The sequence below is a fragment of the Rhipicephalus microplus genome, chromosome 4, assembly GCF_043290135.1.
Source record: "Rhipicephalus microplus isolate Deutch F79 chromosome 4, USDA_Rmic, whole genome shotgun sequence".
In the NCBI taxonomy this organism is placed as follows: Eukaryota; Metazoa; Arthropoda; class Arachnida; order Ixodida; family Ixodidae; genus Rhipicephalus; species Rhipicephalus microplus.
In genome coordinates this window covers 106,078,525-106,099,689 of record NC_134703.1, presented here as the reverse complement: position 1 = coordinate 106,099,689, position 21,165 = coordinate 106,078,525, and the positions used below count along the sequence as shown (strand labels likewise).

At 45.8% G+C, this 21,165-nt stretch overlaps 1 protein-coding gene across 5 annotated transcripts in view; it reads right to left on the bottom strand.

Annotated features, from left to right (window-relative positions):
• The window catches only part of mor (SWI/SNF- related protein mor), a 111,394-nt gene that overhangs the window by 22,411 nt on the left and 67,818 nt on the right, over positions 1-21,165 (bottom strand). For all 5 annotated transcript variants that reach the window (XM_075893438.1, XM_075893442.1, XM_075893439.1 and 2 more), the window contains 5 exons: positions 17,751-17,873; positions 16,841-17,014; positions 14,565-14,662; positions 13,060-13,335; positions 11,727-11,861 (listed from right to left, as the gene is read on the bottom strand). In XM_075893438.1, coding sequence (XP_075749553.1) covers positions 11,727-11,861; positions 13,060-13,335; positions 14,565-14,662; positions 16,841-17,014; positions 17,751-17,873 — 806 coding nt within the window. The remainder of the gene's footprint in view (positions 1-11,726; positions 11,862-13,059; positions 13,336-14,564; positions 14,663-16,840; positions 17,015-17,750; positions 17,874-21,165) is intronic.

The window sequence follows — 21,165 nt, the reverse complement described above, 5'->3', positions numbered from 1 at the left end:
TTTTTTGCTATCTTGCTCAGTTCTATTATAGTGAGGGGTAACTGTATTAAGAGGGGACACGGGTCTCGGCGACAAAAAAAAAAAAAAAAAAAAAAAAGCCAGAAAAATCCACTTTTCAGTTTGGTGATTTTCGTTCTCTTCATATCATCCAGGATCTGCCAGCAAAAAGTGAACTCGAAATGACGCATCGTTGAACCTAAAAATGTTGTGTTTATTCATCCCAGCACTTGGTTTTGCTTACGAAAACACCGAAAAACAGCCCCCTTTTGCGTTGCTCAGACTGCGCTAACCACTTATCGGATCGCGGCCATCCTAGTCTCATTTGAAAGAGCTTCTGTTGAGCCCACTTTCCCGCAAGGAACGAACCTCTTGTGCTGCAGCCAGTCTGCGCTACCAGGCAAAAGCAAGAGGCAAAACCGTGCCGTATCATTGGTCCATAGCAGTCACGTGAGTGAACGGCGGCTTGCAGTTGGAGCGCGGGGACTGACAACACTGGTGATCACGCGCGCGCGGCCACAAACACAGGTGCTGTCACTGCCACTTCGGAAGTTTTGTAGTCTTGCAATCGAAATCAAGATGCCGAACAGTGCTCAAAAGTTTTGCACACTGCACAAATTCGGCAAATGATGGAGAAAAAAGGTGCTGTGCAGCCCAAAAAGTCATCGCGGCCAGCGCCGACTACATTCGCAAAGCTGAGCGGGACAGGAGACTGACTGGCAGTCGCCGCGATGCAGCAGCCCGACACAAAAGCAGCCCTCGATCGATATAACTTCTACCAGTGGCGACACGCGCTCAAAATGCCATAAATCATCAGAGCTGCCGATGAAGATACTGTATCTACAGATCTCGGCGGAGGATTGATGATTGATTGATATGTTGGGGTTTAACGTCCCAAAACCACCATATGATTATGAGGGACGCCGTAGTGGAGGGCTCCGGAAAGTTTGACCACCTGGGGTTCTTTAACGTGCACCCAAATCTGAGCACACGGGCCTACAACATTTCCGCCTCCATAGGAAATGCAGCCGCCGCAGCCGGGCCTTGGCGGAGGAGTGCAACGGATTCCAGGACGCAGAGGCGCGGCAACACAAGCCGTCGCGATGGCAACCACGGTGCCGCGAGAATCTGCTGATTGCGGGGACATTTCAACAAGGCACCAGGAAACAACGTCGCTGCTTGTGATTACGACAGCAGAGAATGCTGCTGCAGCAGATCTCGCAGCCAGAGAAAGCGTGGCGGCGACTGCGACTGCTGCTTGCAGTACTTCAAGTATGCGCGATCGAGCTGCGAGGATAGACGCGACATTTTTGACATGGGCTGACCGGTAACTCATCGAGCATCGCACACAGCAAAAAGCAGCAGCACTTTCCTCGGTCTCAGCATTAAATCGTAAAATAGTGTTTTCGCGAGTCAGCGCGGCACCGAAAGTTTGTCCGCCACAACGTATACCTTGGTTGACCTCGACATGGTGAACAGTTTACTAAACGATCATTCTGCTTGCCGAGTGTGCCGTGGTCATCTGACCATCGAATGCAACGCGCGTGACTACGGCGTAATCGTTAAGCTGAAGCTTCACTGCAGCAACTGCGGAGAAGTTGGTTCGAAATGGAGCTCGCGACAGGCTGGTGGCAGTAATAACTGCAACCCGTTCGAAACCAACGTTCGCACGGCGTGTGCGGTTCAGAGCACTGGGAATGATCAGACAGCTCTGAATGACATCTTTGCCGCTATCGGTGTTTCACATCGAGGCCTTCACACGAAGCCTTCACACGAAAACGTACCAAGAGCACTTGAAAATGAAGCTTCAGCCAGCAGCAATGAGAGCTTGTGCCGAACATTTGACTAAGTGTGCCAGAGTGGTAAAGTGCCTCTACAAGGACCCCGATTTCGGCAACCCCGGAAATATTGCAGTCTTTTCTGATGGAAGCTGGCACACAAGGGGACACACCTCTCACATGGAGTAGGCCTGTGGTTGAAGTTTTTTCAGGTTATGTGCTAGACTATGTAGTGCTTTCTAATTTTTGCCTTGGCTGTGAATGTGGTCCAAAACTCGAGAGTAGAGAATACTCTGAATGGAAAGCCAAACATTCATGCCAGAAAAATACCTCATGCAAGGCTGGCCAAATGGAAGTAGAGGCAGCAATTATTTTATTTCAGCGCCCCCTTCCGCTTCATGGCCTCAGGTACACCACCATGCTTTGTCATGGTGACAGCCGGTCGTACAGTGCTGTCGAAGAAGCTAAGGTGTACGGCTTGATAAATGTTCAAAAAGAAGACTGCTCAAACCATGTGCGGAAGAGCATGGGGACTGCGCTTCGGAACCTCGTGCGAAAGCACAAAGGGGACAGCAGCGAGCGCATCAGTGGCAAGGGCTGCCTCACGGGTGACCTCATCACAATATTGACGAGTTATTACGGCTGGGCTCTGAAATCCCATTCTGGGAATGTGGATGAGATGCACAAGGCTGTGTGGGCTACGTATTACCATGTGACATCCACTGATAAGAGATCCAACCACAGCTTCTGTCCACACGGCACCGAGCCTTAGTGAAAGCATACTGCAGCCATGGCAAGGAATGAGCCCATCCCAAAAAGCAAGTACAACTTGCCAGAGGCTGTGATCAATGCACTGCGTCCTGTTTAAGAACGCTTGTCCGACAAAAAGCTCCTCCAAAGATGCATCAGAGAGAACATGCAGAATGCGAATAAGACCTTGCATTCAGTCATTTGGAGCCTCTCACAGAAGGACAAGAACGCGTCATTGTTTGCCGTTGAGACTGCCGTGGCAAATGCTGTTATGCGTTTCAACTAGGAGAACAAGGAATCTAGTTCGCTTATTTTGCGAGAACTGCAGGTAGATCAAACATGCACAGGTAGCCAGCGAGGGGTTGAGAAAGACAATCGCATGACGTCCGCTTGGGGCGCAAACGTGCATCTTCAGCGGCGTTCTAGGCAGCCGCAAAAAAGAAGCACAAGCAACGCCCTGCTTTGGACTACTCCGCAGGGGCTTTCTGAGTGATTACAAATACAAGTGCTGTGGCTTTCATGCATGAAATTTTCATTTTCACAACCTTTTCAGTTTTTTGCATTTTTTCTCAAATACATTTTTGCATGTTTTGAATACTGAATCGATTTTCTTGATTTTTGTTTGTTTAAGGGGGAGGCTACACTTGATGGGCAACTTTTTTATTTATGTATAGATATGAATGAAATTTTCTGTGTGTATTTAGATGTGCAGATTCTAGTAATGTAATTACTTTTTGGTAGGTCAAGCAGTTTCCAAGATACTCTACAATCAATGTAAAACCTGGGTCCTTTATTTGCAGCCTAATTAGCATCTAAGAAGGAAGCACCAAAAAATTGGCGACAGTGTAGAAGCAATGTAGGATATTTAAAGAGTGCAATATGCTATAAATCAATTTTCTGGGCCAATTTCAATAAGAGCTAGAGGACATCAATGTTCAAAAAAAAAAAAAAAACAAGCCACCTTCACCTATCACGCATGTGACCTAATTACAAAATTCTTTTATCTGTATATTGCCTTCAAAATAGGCATACCGCATACTACATACATTTATCTTTCTGGCAAAAAATAATATGCCGATAGCTCGAACGGAACAGAAGTTACTTTCCTTCGAACTTGGCAAATGTGCCAAAATTGATGTTCTGAGAAGACGAGAAAAAACTTTTCAAAACACCTTTATCAAAAAAATACTAATAAAATCTTAGGAAAATGCACCAGGGGCATAATCTGGATGCATGCCAACCTTATGCTTCTTCTTGACCAGCTTTCTCAGACTTTGGGACGCTTCTCTCTATTTGAGGTTGCACTCTGACTACAGTCCTCCCCAACCCTCAGGGATGTGCTGCTGAATATCGTGATGTCCAGCTGCTCTAGAATTGCAGCAAATGCATTGACATTGCCCGTGTTGAAGCACAGCACAGCTTCTGCAGCAGCAGCTTGCGCAGCAAAAAAAGAAGCATGCTGCTCCCTTGATACCAAGCTCCAAATCGCGAATTGGAGGCTTTCGTGTGAATTCTGAGTCTTGCCTTGCTGGCATCTTGCCTCGCTGCCGCACCACTTGACTCCGAAAAGTGCTGAATTTTTCGCACTGTTGCAGACACCGACAAAAGACCCTCGAGCGTCATGGTTGTCTCGCCGGCGCGTGCATCCCGCACTTCACTGGCATTGCTCACATCAGCGTCTACCCGCACACGGCCGGAGTCGACATAGCGCGCGCTGTCAGGGAGGCCTGTGTCAACGCGCACCTCACCGTTGTCGATAGCATCAGCGCGGTCATAATTCACAGAGCGTCGAAGCGTCCGCTATCCGGGGAAGTTGTATCGCACACTCCTCCATTGATAACATCTTCAGTACACGGGTGGCCCGCGTCTAGGCCGCACACGCACGAGAAACCGTCTGCGGTTACGACGACGTCATCAAACAACGTCGGCACTTGCTCCTGCGACACAGTAGAAGCACCAACGGGCTTTCTGCCTTTCTTCAGTGAACGGTGAAAATGATGCTGCAATCGTAACTTTTTTGCACCGCCGGGGATAGCGAGACGCACAGGCACATTAGGGATACGAGTCACGACACCTTCGCAGGGGCGATACCCTTTCAACATGGCGCCAGACACTGCCAGCAAGTTTTCCTGGCCAATCGGGAAATGCCACTTTGGTCACGTGCTTCAAGCAACCAATGAAATCACGCACTGCGCGTGATTTGGACTTCCCTTTTTTTTTGCTTTTGCGAGGGGCACATAGTTGTCTACAGGAAAAGAAAAATAAAGCTAAAAATGCAACCTTTCCAACAAACCAAAATGGTGCTGGTGGAGAGCGTAGTTCGCGTGCCGACAGCAATTTAAGTACGGCTAGTTTACAGTTCAATTTAAAAGTCCGCTTGCGCGAAGTTGCTCTTTTTATGGGTTATAACTTGAGAAATAAGTGGAATTTCAAAGCCAAACTTTGCTGATAGGTGCGGAAGGGCATTGGGAACGCGAAATGATGAGAGAGAAAATGCGATTTTTTGGCTGATTTCCAAGTGCTGCGTCTCCCTTTATATGCTAGAGAATTAGAGTGTGCAAAAAAACCTTAATCAAATGTTTAAGGACATTGTAAAATTTCGAAAATTTCTAGAAATCACCAGTGAAAATTCGGAGCTAAGAGACTGCGACATAAAAACATAACTTTGGATAAAATTTAGATACCAGCAATTCATTGTATATTTGCACTATTTGAATATTCAGCAACATACAGGTTCAACTTTAACTCTCTTGATGCATTACTTTTTATGCAGGTCACATCCCAAATTCGTAAAATAAGAATAGTTGAAACTTTTTTTTTTTGGATTGATGTAAAGGAAATCTAATTACCGTATTTACTCGTGTAATCCTCGCACTCGCATAATTCTCGCACCACCCACATCGCCCCCCAAAAAAATACGATTTTTTTTTCTTCGAGTAATTATCGCACCCCGAAAACTGCTGCAATAATGTCGTCTGCTCATTCCAGCCATTGATGATGATAGCGCGCACCATCTGGTGCCATCTCTTAAGGGGAGACACGGGTATGGGAGGCCGAAAATTTTCCGAAAAACCGATTTTTTAAAGTATTTTTTTTCATAATCATTAACTCGGCCTCCCATACCCATGTCTCCCCTTAAGCATCAAGCGTACTATTGCACTGAGATCCAATCCAATCCAAGCCAAGCCGAAGTGGCCAGTGCACGCTGCGGCGTGTTTTGTATGTTGCGTCGGTAATCTAGGCAAGTTATGGGGCGATACTGAAGCCACACGGCTGCTTCAAGTTGCAAGTGATAGATCATGCGCTAAACAACGGCAACAGGGCTGCCGGTAGGCCTTTTGAAGCCTACGAATTTTGTGTTCGCTACTGGCGACGGCAGCTGAAAGCCACCAAGACGCGTTGGGCCTGCCGTGTGCCTAAAACTGGGATTGATGGTAAACTTTATTTCTTCAGAAGGGAACTGCGGACGATTCTGTTAAATAGCCATCAGCCCAATACTGATGTCCTACGCTTACTTTTTGAGGGCTCGTGTTGAACGCCGACCGCTACCGCTACGCCCGCAACGCCCACAAGCTTCGCGTATGGTATTCTAATTTTCGATGATTTGCTTCCACTTTTCGTTTCTCAAATAAATCTCGCCTTGTGTCGACCCTCTGCTTTTACTGTTGAGGTAAGTTCTAATTAGTACTTCTTAAAGCTTGCTGTAAGGTGCTTTTGTGAGAATTCCGATTTCCGGCCACTTCGTTTTTTTTTTCGCTCTCTGCGTTTTCGTAGAAAGTTTTCCCCGCGTAATTCTCACACCCCCAACTTTGCATCGGTTTTCTGGCAAAAAAAGTGCGAGGATTATGCGAGTAAATACGGTACATAATTTTAATCAGTGTAGTAAACGTCCGCCATGGGGGCGGTGACGCCGTGTGCGAGCACTGATGGCTCGTCAGCTTGCAGAGCTTCGGTGCTTAACCCCAGTGGGGAAATCAATTTGCTATCGCAAGCACTGTCACTTGCTCCCAAGCACGCACAAGCATGTGTAGTGCACTTAGGAGCGTCACTTGGTAGTTATTGCACAAAATAATTTGCTCCAACATATGATCCCGATAAAATGATTTTAAATGATTTCTAATTATACCCTGGTCCATGGGCTGCAGTACCGCTGTAGTGTTTGCTGGAAGAAAGGCCAGCTTGTCGTGTTTGCTGGAAGGAAATGTTTTGGCACAATATTTGCCGCAGGCACACGCCATCAAGTCGGAGCAGCAGAATCGAGACAGACTGGAAGCTACTACCGGCGCTACCGCAACAGCGACCATCGGAAGCTACTCCCAGCACCAACAACCGAGGTGTACAACGCACGCCCGAGACAGAGACTGCAGAGAAGGCTGGGCAAAGCTATGACGCACCCGATTTGCTGTGTGCTGGTCATGCCATCTGTCGTCTAACAGCGACAACTACGCAGGATTTTCAAAGGCTCCGAGATTGGCACTTAAAAAAACAAACGAACCTTGGAGGTTACATAGGACGGAGAGCAGGCAGCCGCCGAGAGAGAGAGATCGTGGGGGGAGGGGGTGAAGAGTACCGTAATTACTCGAATCTAACGCGCACCTTTTTTCCGGTTAAGCGAGTTCATAAATCGCATGCGCGTTAGAATCGAGTACGAACAAAAAATTACGGTCAATCTATTGCCATCGGCAAATCGAAATGGCCGCCCCCTACGTGCGTCGGCATGGCGCGTCGGCCATTTCTGCCTATGTGTTTCCCATGTGCGGCACTTCGTACATGTGCTGAGGAGTTCGTCATCTAGTAGTGCATTAGCATCGACGGCGTGGAAGGGCCGACTCCACCACGATGCCGCTTTTAAAAGAAAAGTCATCGCGTGTGCAGAAACGGACGGAAATCGGGCCGCATCGCGGTCGTTCGGAGTTCCCGAAACGTCCGTGCGGGACCGGCGGAAACAAAAGCAGAAGATTGTCGACAGCAAAGCTTCACGCAAAGGCTTCAGTGGACCACAGCAGGGTCGGTTTCCGCAAATTAAAGAGCTGCTCGGCGAGTATGTGCTTGAGCAGCGAGCGGCACAGCGGCCCGTGACGACAGAACTGTTCCAAGTGCTGGCTATGCAATTAGTCTTAGAAAAAGGTCTAATGCGGAGCCAGTTTAAAGCGAGCAGGTGCTGGCTAACTAACTTTATGAAGAGGACAGGCTTTCCTTTCCGAAGGGGAAAATGCATATGCGAAAACTTTTGCGGAGGAGTACGATGAAAAGCTTCACAGTTTTCAGAGGTTCGTTCTAAACTTGCGGCGCAACAACGGCTACCTGCTTTGGCAAATCGGGAATGCCAATCACACGCCTGTTTACTTCGACATGCCTGGCACCACAACCGTCGAGAAGAAGGAGGCGAAGCAAGTTCGCGTGCTGACATCGGTCCACGGTAAAACAACAGTGACGGCAATGCTCTGTTACACGTCAGATGGGCACAAGCTTCGCCCGTACCTCATATATAAACGCAAGACGCTCCCGAAAGGAGTCGTTTTTTCGAGTGGTGTGATCGTGCGGGCCAGCGAGAAAAATGGGTGCGCGTTGCAATCGATGCCTTACGTTTTTTTTTTTTTTTCGTGGTGGAAATCGGGTGCGCGTTACAATCGAGGGCGCGGTAGAATAGAGTAAATACGGTAAGTGGCGCTATTTTCTGAACTCTGGCCTCCGTGCCAGTTTCTCCGTTTTTTCTCTCCGCTCGCTGTCAACGCCGCCTCGTAACTCGGCAGTTGCCCTATCGAGTGACGAGCCAAGCCCCCGGCGCGGTGGCGCGTAATTCGAATTATCCGTGGCGGAACCTACTCGCGTTCGAATTAACAGGATTTTTGATTCATAGGCTGGTATGGAGCTTGGCCGGACCGCAACTTACAGTTCGAATTATCCATAAATTCGAATTATTGAAGTTCGAATTAACAAGCTTTCACTGTACAGTCGATCCCCTCTATGACGAATGCCACTTCAACAAAAAATTCTTGGTCCCCCATCAGCATTCCATAGGACTTCGTTCATAAATATTCTCGCCATACTGAACACTTTTTCTTCTGCCGTCCTGCTTCAACGAAACTTGACAATGCAATTTCAGGCTCAGATATTTATTGCCACACAGTAAAGACAATTTGGAACATTTCAATGCATTTTCAGAACGTAAAAGTACATCAACGAAGTCTAGAACGCACATTGGCACCACAAGAAACCACCGCTGTTTATTAAACGTGGGGATCGCCATCGCTCGATAGCGATGGCAATGAGATGGCCCAGCTTTTGCCACTGGCTTTCTTTTGAGCCGCATACAATCCGAAGCTGAAGCTCAGTCGCTCAGTTGATAGTATCCTAAACACAGCAGCTGGGTACAGTTGCGGAACGATGCCTTAATTTGCCTTTTCCAATGCCAATGCTGTTGGTTATTTTCGCACTTGACCAGTGTGGTCACTGCTCACAGTGTCTTTCCGTCTGCATTACCAACAAAATCGGCCAGCCGCGACTGGCGGATTATAAGAATACAGTTAAATCTGCTTATAACAAACCTCAATATAACGAATTCCTCAATATAACAAAGTTTTTCTATTCCCCGCTGTTGCTCCATAGAAGCACATGTATTTGCAACCTCTATGTAACAAAGTAACAGCGGGAGACAACTTTAATATAACGAATTTTCCCCACATACAATCTAGGCATTCCGCTCCGCATTTAATTACGAGCATGCATGTTCCGCGGCTGCCCCACCACCGACAAAGTGCGAAGCGGTGCGGCGCGCCAAGCGAGTATGCCCCCTCACCCTCCAAAACAAAATAAAAAAGAAAAGAAGAAAACTACTTTTGTGCGTTGGCTGTGCCATGCTTTAGTTAGCGTCAAATATGTGGGACCATGCTGCTAATAAAGGACGCTTTACCGAATGCTTTTTCGCGGTGTCGCTGCCCTTTGCTCTTCGTTTTCGACGCCGTGTGCACGTGCATACTGTCACTGCGTGTGCATGGTGTGACCCCTGACGACGTTCAGCTTTGCACTTTTTTTTATTACCATAGCATTTATGTGGAGAGTTTCGACTGGTTTATTGCCGTCGCCGCCGCAGCCGTCATTTACAGTATATGTACGTATCCAAAAGGAAAACACACGAAAAAAAGTCACCTGCGCTTGGCACCAACTCGTCCCCTGTGTAATTTTCCCAGTGAATAGGTGGGAGGGTAGGGGGAAGGTTAGATGCCTGTGCATGCGCACTTATCCTTCGGTGGGAAAAATAGTGCCTTCCACTTTGACCGGAACGATTGAACTTGGTTGCCGGGCACACACAGATTACTTCGCTCGCTGGACAGGCATCGTTTGCAAAAAGAGTGCACTTTTCAAAACAGCAATGTAACAACTGAGGCACTTGTTAGTTACCACTCATATCTGTACCTCTGATTACGTTTCCTGCCTCGTTTTTGTTTAAACAGCGCGTTAAGTGTCGAGCGGTAAACGTTGTTAGTTTGCTCTCTTCCTGTGAATTGTTTTCGTGCGTCCATTGTGCCTGAGCAGCGCGTCACATGTTTCGATCTGCTTGCCGTTCTTAGCGCTACATTTAAAGTTGTTGCTATTGCAGTCATTAATTACTTCGCCCTCGCGGCAAAACTGTGACTTTTCTAAATTTTGGACATCCATGTCGTCGTCACCGAGGGGATGTCAGATGAGGCGTTGATGGAAACTCTCTGAGACCACGGTGACGACACATCTTCGGAGGTCGGCTTGTAGCGTTCTTCCGTGTTGCACCGCGCCGAGAGTTTGCAGACTGGTAGCTTTCGCGATTAGCTTATTAGTTCTGGCAACACGACGGCGTGTTGAATGCAATGCAAAGAACGCGATAGCAAAACATTGTAACAGTATATGAAGTAAGGCTGCAGCCAACTCTTTTGGATCAGATATCGCGGAACTCCTCTTACAAATGTTGGTGTGAGTAAATAAGGCGTCTCCAGGGAGAAGTGCTCTTTTCACACAGTCAGTTCGCATTGAAACCGCACTGATATTCGCCGAGATAGCAAGTGTGCTAGCGATCGCGACCATCCTTAAAATCCAAGTTCATTAATGCTACCCGATCGATTCCCCCGTCCCCCACCCTCCCCGTGTTGTTTCATGCTCGTTCAAGACGGGTGTTTTACTCTCTGTTTGAGCATTCGACCGCAGTTCTTACACGCGGGAGATGTTATCTTGTGCACTGTCCAGGTGATAGGAATGGGCCAACTAAATTGATCTCTGCTTCAGCAGCGCCCGCGCGTTTTTACCCGCTCGCGAAAGTCGTGAAAGTTGCGATGCTGTGCAGGGGTATCTTATCAATTTGGACTTGTTACGGAACATGGCGGGGACGGAAAAAACCCGCCGAGTGTACCCATGCAATTTTATCGCAATAATAACAGTTTCTTTACTGTAAAATATGTGTTTTGGGTTAGCTCTCCTTCAGTACCCCTCTTGTTTAATTAGCACGTTGATTTTTTGAGTTTTTGTACCAAACTTGTATATAACCAAATCTTTTTTATAAAAAATTTTCCCGAGATTTCATCAATTTCGCTATATACAGGTTTAACTGTAGCATGAAATAAGGCATAAGTCACTGCTCCATGGTACCACGCCTCCACCTCGGCGTTGTTGTCGGATACACTATGACTGCGGACAGCTGCTGGTGTTCAAGTGTCAATGCAACGGTTGGGTTCATTTACGAAAGCCGTTGTGGCCACTGTTACAGCGTGCTTTTCACCATGAAGTCACAATGCATGGGTGAGAATGGCGTCGCGACACTGCTGGGAACGAAAAGGAAGCAGCAGACACTTTTTGAATTTAAGAAAAAAAAAATTGCTTGTTTTCCTAGCTTAGGTCAGCTATACTTTCTATAAGTTTCACTACAACGAATTTTTTTCCCGTGTCCCACTAGTTTTGTTGTAACAGGGTTCAAATGTACACTCAAACCTCAATATAACGAACACAGATATCACAAACTATTGGTTATAACAAAGTAAATGAAAAATAGTCCTGCACTAGATACAGTGTTAGAAATAACTTTTATAACAAATTTATGGATATAAAGAACTCATTTTCTTGCAATACGCGACTTTATTATAATAAGGTCTGGGTGCATTGAAAGCCGTACTGAACACTTTAAACACTGTGAGAATGACACTTGTAAACACAGGCACACAAAAAAGTCGTGCCTACCGTTTCCCTCTCTCGATCCATAATGGCTTCCAGTTCCTCGAAGTGCCGCAGTTTAATCTCCAGTTTCTTCATCTGAGTTTCAACCAGAAGAGCCACGAGGGACTTGATCTTGCGTTCTTCCACAGCTGCCAGGTGCTGAAAGCAATAAGCCCAAATACAACATCTATGCTCACAGTCACAAGCAACAAAATTGCATGCCACTACAACAGCCCTGCATGCTAGGTCCGTGCAAATATATCAGCGATTTGGATATAGTACCAATGAACATTACAGTATTCAAAATCATTTCGAGATGAATGACATCAAAAGCAACCGTGTGTTAACTTTATGCAACTAGTTTCTCGGAGACATTGCTGAGCTAACACTCCAGTTGCAAGACTTTGAGAGTCACAGTTTTTGATGATTCCTTATTGCAGGGGTCTCGAACACACGTCCCACTGACATCTTGCTTTTGGCCGAGCTCACACGCATCTAATTTCATTTTCCTACTTCATTGATTATGTTCTTCAGCTACTCGGGCACGATTTGTTGGTGCAGCTAGTTTTTTTTTTTTTTTTCCATGGGGCACCCTACGCAGTGCGGCAACCATGTCTTGAAACCTAACCATGAAACGAACACACCATATGTATCAGAATTGGCATCCAGACTTCAGTCATTATAGAGATCAATGTCGATAAGTTTCTGGGATCTTGATGTCCCCTTTAGAAATGGCACGGAAAGCAGCTTCTCAATCAACAGAACCCGAAGGGACCAAGAAAATGTGTTCCGTACATCAGGAATTACAATTACTGAAAGATAGCAGAATAGCATTATCCAGGCACAAAACACGTCGTAGCAGGAGCAGTTGTTCCATCACAGCAGCAATTCTGTTTCAGTGATTTCAGTTTACTGAGAGCCTACTGTGCATGAGATGTGGAACAGGCCTTTTTTTCAAATGGCAACAATATTCGGCACTTAGTTCAAGCCTTTGCAGGAGACAATTTTGTGAGTGCGTTCTGCTGTTCAAGGCGAGTATAAAGACTCCCACCTAACCCCCGTATTCAGAAACGCTGCTTGACTTGAACTTGACTTGCCACTGACTTCAATGCAGCACAAAGGTGTTTTCGAACGTGCAGTCTTTAGGCGGTGCCAAGGCAGCACAAACACACAGATGCGTTTCAAACACGCCACACTGAAGGCGGTTTTAAGTCAAGTTCAAGTCAAGGAGCGTTTACAAGAGTAAGCGTAACATGCAGGTAATTTCAAAGAACGCTCTCTCGCAAAAAAAAAAAAGGGGGGGGGGGGGGGGGGGCATGCTTCAGTAGCATTCAATGTAGACCCCTAAGCACAATACCTTGGCCTTGACAGCCGCTGCACCCAGAGCAGCCGCAGCCGCTGTGGAGAGCTGTGCGTCCTTGACAAGTCGGTCGTGGTCCGTCTCCGGTGCCTTGGCTTCCTCTGCGGACTCCTGGTCTGGAGCATCGGGGCTCTCTTTGGAAGCCTCCTCGGCAGGCTTGGCCACTTTTGCCTTGTCCTCGCACTCCCCTGTGGCTCCTCCGGTGGGGGTAGCTGCAGCACCAGTGCTGGAGGCAGCAGTGGGGGCCCCTTCAGTTGAGGCAGAGGAGTTCTCCTGAAACATTATTACCGTTGGTAATGTTCAATAGCATAGCGGCTACAAGACTACATTTGTGTCACCGCTTTTCGTACTGAACGTCGGATTACACACACAAAAAAAAAATTGCGACAGCATTCACAGTGCAGTAATGAGGCTGTGGTGAGCAATGAGGATGCCTTGTAAATGGAACTACAGTGGAATGCACAGTCAGCCAGAACTTTAGCTATTCCGCGCAGAGGCCACCTTTTCTATTAGCACTGTATTACAGAACGAATTTACAAAAAACTGCTTTAAGGACATGTGCTTTTTGGGCATACATTTGTTCTCACCTTTTTTGAGACTTAATTAGGTGGTATGGCGAAGATACACGGAAAAAACTGCCACTCATGCAAAATAGCTAAAGTTTTGGCCGACTGTACCAACTGTACTGTAGCTACATGATTGTAGCTTGACCCATTTTGTCTTAGTTTAAAATTTGAAGTTTGAGGGTCGGCCTAAAATTGAAAACTAGCTTTGGTTGCCAAGTCTCTTTCAAAATTACCACTCTGTAAATCTGCCAAGCTAACTTTTCTGCTCAGCCTCCAAAAATATATATATTTTTAATGCAATGTATTTGGGCCTCCCCTCCCCCTTGTGTGATTTCAGGAATTTGACCTACATTCGAGTCAACTCAAAGCTTTGTAGATACGGTAGATAATCAGCGTATTTTAACAGAGTGCATGCGGTTCGTAGTGTCAGACGAAATCCACACCTGACAATCTAAAATGAAAAAAAAAAAAGTGGTGCAAACTGACAAATTTTTACTATGTTAACACAGGCTCCTTTCACATTTTCATTGTTCTTTCTCACATTACCGTCATTCTTAAGAAGTGAGCACAAACCCCTCCCTTTTTTTTTAATGGCTTCATCCGAACATCTTATTTTAAATGTGCAATGAAAATATAAGATCTGTGTAATTCGCCGTGGCAAAAAGAAAAAAAATAAAGGGAGACCTTCAAAAGGGAAAGGGCATTTCTCTTTCCCACAACACAGAACAAAGCTTGAGGTTCTCACTAGAGGCCCCGAGAAAGGCGAAACCTCACAATAATTCATGCCGTGCTCATGCAAGTACTGTAGAATGATTGGAAGCTAGGCTAGTTGATGACCGTACGTGAACATTTTGCGACACAGTGCAATGACAATGCAGACGAAAAGAAAAGGACACACCACAGCACTGCAAGTACTGCATCAGACACTGGGCTCACCTCAGAACTACTTGGCTTTTCCAACTTGACCTCAGCTGCCGACAGTGAGGGCTCTGTGCCTTCCTTGCCTTCTTCAGCCTTTTCTGACTCTTCTCCGGCTGGACGACACAACCAAATAAGCACAGATTGTCAGGACGATGTGCCGAGTCTAAACATTACTGGCAATGATGAAACGAGCTACAAACAGAGGCAGGACCTTCAGGTGACAAGCCACGAGCCGAACTTTCAAGTGCGCATGCGCTACGCAATGAACGAACATCAATCAGCACAAATGTACCGTATTATTGGCATAATATGTGCGCTTTCTTCCATGGCATTGGGGCTCCAAGAAGGGGGTGCGCAAATTACGTGGGGATTTCGCGAATGCATATGAAAAGATGTGCAATACTAATTCGAACACGTGCAGTATATACATTTAATAGATATGAAAATAAATTGTAGCACAAAGTGCATTTGTTTATTCAACAGAATTAGCATGTACTTGAACCAGTCAGATCGGGTCTTGTGAGGTCTAGTTGGAATCACTTATTGAGAGGTCAGATTGGGAATCATTGTCACAGAGGCTGTCGCCACCCTCCCAAAACGTATCGTCCTCGGTTCCGTTAAGCGCTCTCGAATGCTCCATTTTTTTTTAACTCTTCTCGACAATGCTGAGAGAAACTAGGCCCCACAACACGACGATACCGGAGGACTTATGCATTTGCACAAAATTAAAAAAGCCTTCTTCAATGAAAGGAAACTTGTATTAGAGAGTGCGCACTCTTTTGCTTTCTCCTCTACCAATCACACAAATTGTCACACATTAAATAACTTCCCACTTAAGTGTTTAGTGGTGGCACAGTTCTCGTCTGCTTAGGCAAACTTTAATAAGTGTGAGCTTCAATTTCACTATATATAATATTGTAGCCTATAGCAAGGGCATAGTAAAACAGCAACAGACGGATGTCGGAACCTAAGCTTTCGAAATCAACCAACTGTGCTTTGCAAAGAAGTCGCAAAGAAAGGGAACAGTTAGCACGATGGGGCGACTGGCCCACATGCCTCCGATTCAGAAAGTTGTGCATGCTGTGACGTAAGCGTGTGTTCTCACAGTGATAGAGATAAGGAGATAGACGGAGGCAAATGCTCAAGCAGTTGCAGTGACCCGTCAACAGATATAAGTGTTCAGGTATGATGTTCTAGGAACCCTAGTTCAGGGAAAAATCCTTGAATGAAGGAACTTCGCCCTAGCAGCCCATTTAACTGCCCTAGCCTGCTCAGCAAGGCGTGCCCTTCTAAAGCATCCAAAAGGTCCAAAGACTCTTTGTGCGTGCACTGGCAAGCTGGCTCGGGCGGGTCGGGGAGCGCAAAATATGTGAGTTAATTTAAAGCTGGCAAAATATCAGGGGTGAGCGAATTATGCCAGGGTGTGATTTATGTGAGTAAATACGGTAATTACATAAGTGCACATATGGTGATAACTAGACTTGCGTGAATAGTTAATTTCTGGTTAAAAGTGAATTCCAAGCAAATGATGATTTTGGTCGAATAATTTCGAATCGAATTAGAATAGTGCCGTATCTACTTGCGTAATCCACGCACTCGCGTAATTATCGCACCCCCCCACATCGTCCAACAAAAAAATGATTTCTTTTTTTTTTTCCTCGAGTAATTATCGCATCCCCAAAAACTGCCGCAATAATGTCGTCTGCTCATTCAAACCACTGATGATAGAGCGCGCCATCTCTTAAACATCAAGCATACTACTATTGCAGGGAGATTTAATCCGATCCAAGCCAAGCCAAAGTGGCAAGTGCGCATTGCGGCGTGTTGTGTATGTTGCGTCGGCAATCTTGTCACATTATGGGGCGATACCGAAGCTACACGGCTAATTTCAAGCTGAAAGTGATAGATCATGCACTAAACAACGGCAACAGGGCCGCCGGTAGGCCCTTCGGAGTCTACGAGTTTTGTGTTCGCTACTGGCGACGGCAGCTGAAAGCCACCAAGACGCGTTGGGCCTTCCGTGTGCCTAAAACTGGTATCTGCTAGTCTCTCAGTTAGTCTCCCACAATCTGCTAGTCTCTCAGTTAGCTATGAGTAACCACTTGAAAAGGTGTTGATTCAAGATTCAAATCCCAGAACAAAACAAATTTTTTTTACAACTGAGTAGCTTTCTCTCTGATCCACAAAATTTACCTGCTAACTTTTGCATAAGCAAATGTTAATTGACAACAAACGTTCATCCGTAATTCAGCCAGACACTGGCCTACAATATTGATCCCTACGTCACTCACTTGAAGGCTCAGCCGCACCCTCTTGCGGCTCCTTGTCGCCAGTGCCTGCAATACCCGTCATGCCCAGGCCTACCTTCGGGTTGACATTGCCCTCCGCTGCTGCTGTCTCAACGTTCTTGATGTGTGCGTCCAGCAGGGCCGAGGGAACCTCGTCCTTGATCTTTGCAAATTCCTCTGTGGTTTGCCATGGGAAAGATTCACAAACTGTTCAAGGGCCTCACCTGAACAATCTTTCAGGCACAGGCAAACAAGCATCAAGTCCCGCTACACACACACACACACGCACACATGCACACGCACACACAGCAGTTACTACTTGAAAACAACAATCACAGTAGTGTATGTACCATACAGTGATATCACTTGTGTCAGTGATAGCCACACTAATGGCACATTCAAATGGTTGTAGTCGAGCATTTCTGAGCACTGGCGAAAGGTGATTTTTGGCCAGTTCTTTTAGAGCAATGCACTCCTGCTCAAAGCACACTGAGGTTTCTAGCTCCAACTAGAAAGTTTGGCCAAGATTTGGCAAAGTTTCATTCACGCAGCACAGCTTCCATTGTAGGCACAACAGCAGCCATGAAGGCATGTGCACCTTTCCCCATGAGCATGTACTTTCCTGTTTTCGACAGATGGTATGCTGATGCATTCCCCATTCTGGCCTTTCAATGGTTTTAACACCCTCTCTTTACTTTGTCCTACCAATTTGAAGCTCAAATCAAGGGCGAGTTTTTCGTGTTATTGAGTTGAAAGAACCATCAGAACTCATTACATGTCTCTTCTCACCTTTTTCTTGGCATTCATAACTGTACAGTACTTAGGCTGTTGCTTTGAAACTGCTACCACGTGAAAAAGCTACACAACTTGTAAGGTTCAGCTACAACTCTAGTGATATTATAAAAAAACGCACCCATTGCAGCCTTGGCTGCTGCAGACGCCACACGAGGATCAACCACCGAAGCCAGGAATGCAACAGTGGACATTATAGGGTTGCCCGCCTTAGAGAAAGGAATTGGTTGGAAGGCCAAGGGTCCTGCAATGCAATGTAATGTCAGCAGTTCGGCTCTTCACGCATCCTTATACAGCATAGACCGCTTATAACGCGAGTTGCAGGAGTCTGGAATATCTACAATACAAAAAGTACCGCACTATAACCAGAACTACCTTTTTCAAGGGCCACTGTTGTGCAAAATGTGTAGAGCATGCAGCCTTGCATCTCTGTGCTTACAGCTATTTAAATTTCTGAATGTTAAAATACTTATTGTCCAAAGACCCTCGTTGCCAACGAAATTAATACAAAGAAGGAAGGGGTGTCTTATAAAAGGAAGGAAGCACCACCACAAAAATTCCTCGACTAATTCTAAGTAGGCTCGTGCAAATAGTGGTTTTAATCGAATAATGGGCATATTTATCATGACGTAACAAAACTAATCTGCACAATATTTTTAAAAATTGAAACAAGGCCTATGTGCAGATGAATTTTTTCTTTCATTCAAAGGAAGTCAGAACAACTTTGAGTAGTAGCAGAATTTTACTTTTAGTAGGATACAAGTGATAACCTGTAAAATACGTAACATTTCAAAATTTATCATATTCAGAGCATACAAGCTGGCATAACGAGCATTTAAGCTTAAAGGGACTTGGAAGCGTGGCAGTTTGGGCTAGTTGGTAGGACATCACGATTGTTATAGTGCAAGCTCAGAACAACAACACAGGGGCAAGACGACGAGAGCACTAACCAGAACCGCTACTTTTCTTATCCCTTTGTTGTCATTCTGAGCTGGTGCTATAACAATCATCGTCATTAAAAAGACTGCAGTCACTGCTGTTCTGTTTTGTGTCGTGATAAAAAGTGTACCATCTCAAGTGAATAACCTTGTAGCGGATTTTCTGGAGAATGAGTAGAAATTTTTAAAATAGAATTTCCCAATTTGTGTTCAGTTTCCTTCCAACGAATATCCACAACAATGGGCGGTGGAGGCGATAGCATTTGTACTACCGACCAAGTTGAAAAAGCGTGCAGCTCTTGCAGGTGTCGGCAAGTCATTTAAGGCACACACACACTTTTTTATTGTTCTTACAAGCGGTGGCGGACGAAATAACTACAAGAACTGCAGAAAATTTCTTAGAAAATCACTTTAAAAATATTTTTGAAATTTGACATAGAGGTAGTCGGGTTTTCAATGAAAGATCTGTGCAAGTTATAATATAGAGAAGAGCTGCCCAAAAATGCAGCATCACTGCAAAGCCTTGTATCTAACACTGAGAACTACAACTAAGGGAAAGCGGACAGATGTGTCTTTTAAATTCAGCGAAGTTTAGCTGCACTTTCTGCAATCTATTTTTGGTCTACTGCACCTAGGCGCTCCACGTACGTGCAATGGTGTGCCTTGAAAACATTTCAGTGAATGGGTGCAGTGTGACACGAGACAATCCACACCTTTCAAGTGTTTATGGTTCTGATCACCTTTTTCAAATAAGTAAATATGAATAAAATGAAAAAGTCAAATAAATTATGACAGCTTTGCACTAGTGATGTCAAGCTTGAAGGAAAGTTGCAGCTGGGTTGACTTGTTTCTTCCTCTATTTCCTTCTTTCTCTGTTTCTTGTATTACATTTTTGTACCTCGATTGATTTGATTGATTTGTGGGGTTTAACGACCCAAAACCACTATATGATTATGAGAGACGCCGTAGTGAAGGGCTCCGGAAATTTCGACCACCTGGGGTTCTTTAACGTGCACTCAAATCTGAGCACACGGGCCGACAACATATCCGCCTCCATCGGAAATGCGGCCGCCACAGCCGGGGTTTGATCGCGTGACCTGCGGGTCAGCAGCCTAGTACCTTAGCCACTAGACCACCGTGGCGGGGCCATTTTTGTACCTCATGCTTCCCGTTTCTCTCACTCTGCTTCTTGCACTCCTTTATTTCTCTTTAATTTTTCTCTCTCTCCGTCTTGCTTATTTAAAATCTATTTTTCAAGTATGCTTCTATCTCTTTGTGCTTCCTTATCTTTCTTCGTTTCTCTTGATTTTGCTCCATGATTCCTATTTTTTTCTTTATACCCTTTACTTTTATTTTTTCTTAATTACTTTCGCTTTCCCTCTAGCTTCACTTTCCCTTTTTTCTACGCGTTTCACGTGCTCCATTTTATGGAGAAGCGCTTTTAACGCTCAAAATTGCTAAACTCAGCAGTGGGGGGCTTGCCCAATAGCTGTTTCACGTTCTCACTTGTGGTTTTCTGCCGACTACAAAGTTTTTACAGCTGGTTTAAGGGGGGACGCGGCACTTAGAAGTAAAAAATTGCATTTTCTCTCTCATCATTATTGCGTTCCCGATGCCCTTCCACACCTATCAGCAGTTTGGCTTCGAAATTCCACTTATTTCTCAAGTTATAACCCATAAAGAAAGCAACTACGCGCAAGCGGATCTTTAAATTGAAATGCAAACTAGCGGTACTTCAACCGCTATTGGCACGCGAACTACATGCTCCACCAGCGCAATTTTGGTCTTGTTGGAAAGGTCGCGTTTTTAGCTTTTTCTTTCTTTTCCAGTAGGCAACTACCGTATTTACTCGATTCTACCGCGCCCTCGATTGTAACGCGCACCCGATTTCCACCGTGAAAAAAAAAAAAAAACATAAGACATCGATTGCAACGCGCACCCTTTTTTCTCGCTGGCCCGCACAAACACACCACTCGAAAAAACGACTCCTTTCGGGAGCGTCTTCCATTTAAATATGAGGCACGGGCGAAGCTTGTGCCCATCTGACGTGTAACAGAGCATTGCCGTCACTGTAGTTTTACCGTGGACCGATGTCAGCACGCGAACTTGCTTCGCCGCCTTCTTCTCGACGGTTATGATGCCAGGCATGTCGAAGTAAAGAGGCGTCTGATCGGCATTCCCGATTTGCCCAAGCAGGTAGCCGTTGTTGCGCCGCAAGTTTAGGACGAACCTCTGAAAACTGTGAAGCTTTTCATCGTACTCCTCCGCAAAACTTTTCGCATATGCATGTTCCCCTTCCGAGGGAAAAGCCTTTCCTCTTCATATAGTTAGTTAGCCAGCACCTGCTCACTTTAAACTGGCTCCGCATTAGACCTTTTTCTAAAGCTAATTGCATAGCCCGCACTTGGAGCAGTTCTGTCGTCACGGGCTGCTCTGCCGCTCGCTGCTCAAGCACATACTCGCCGAGCAGCTCTTCAATTTGCGGACCGTGCTGTGGTCCACTGAAGCCTTTGCGTGAAGCTTTGCTGTCGACAATCTTCTGCTTTTGTTTCCGCCGATCCCGCATGCACGTTTCGGAAACTTCAAAAGACCGCGATG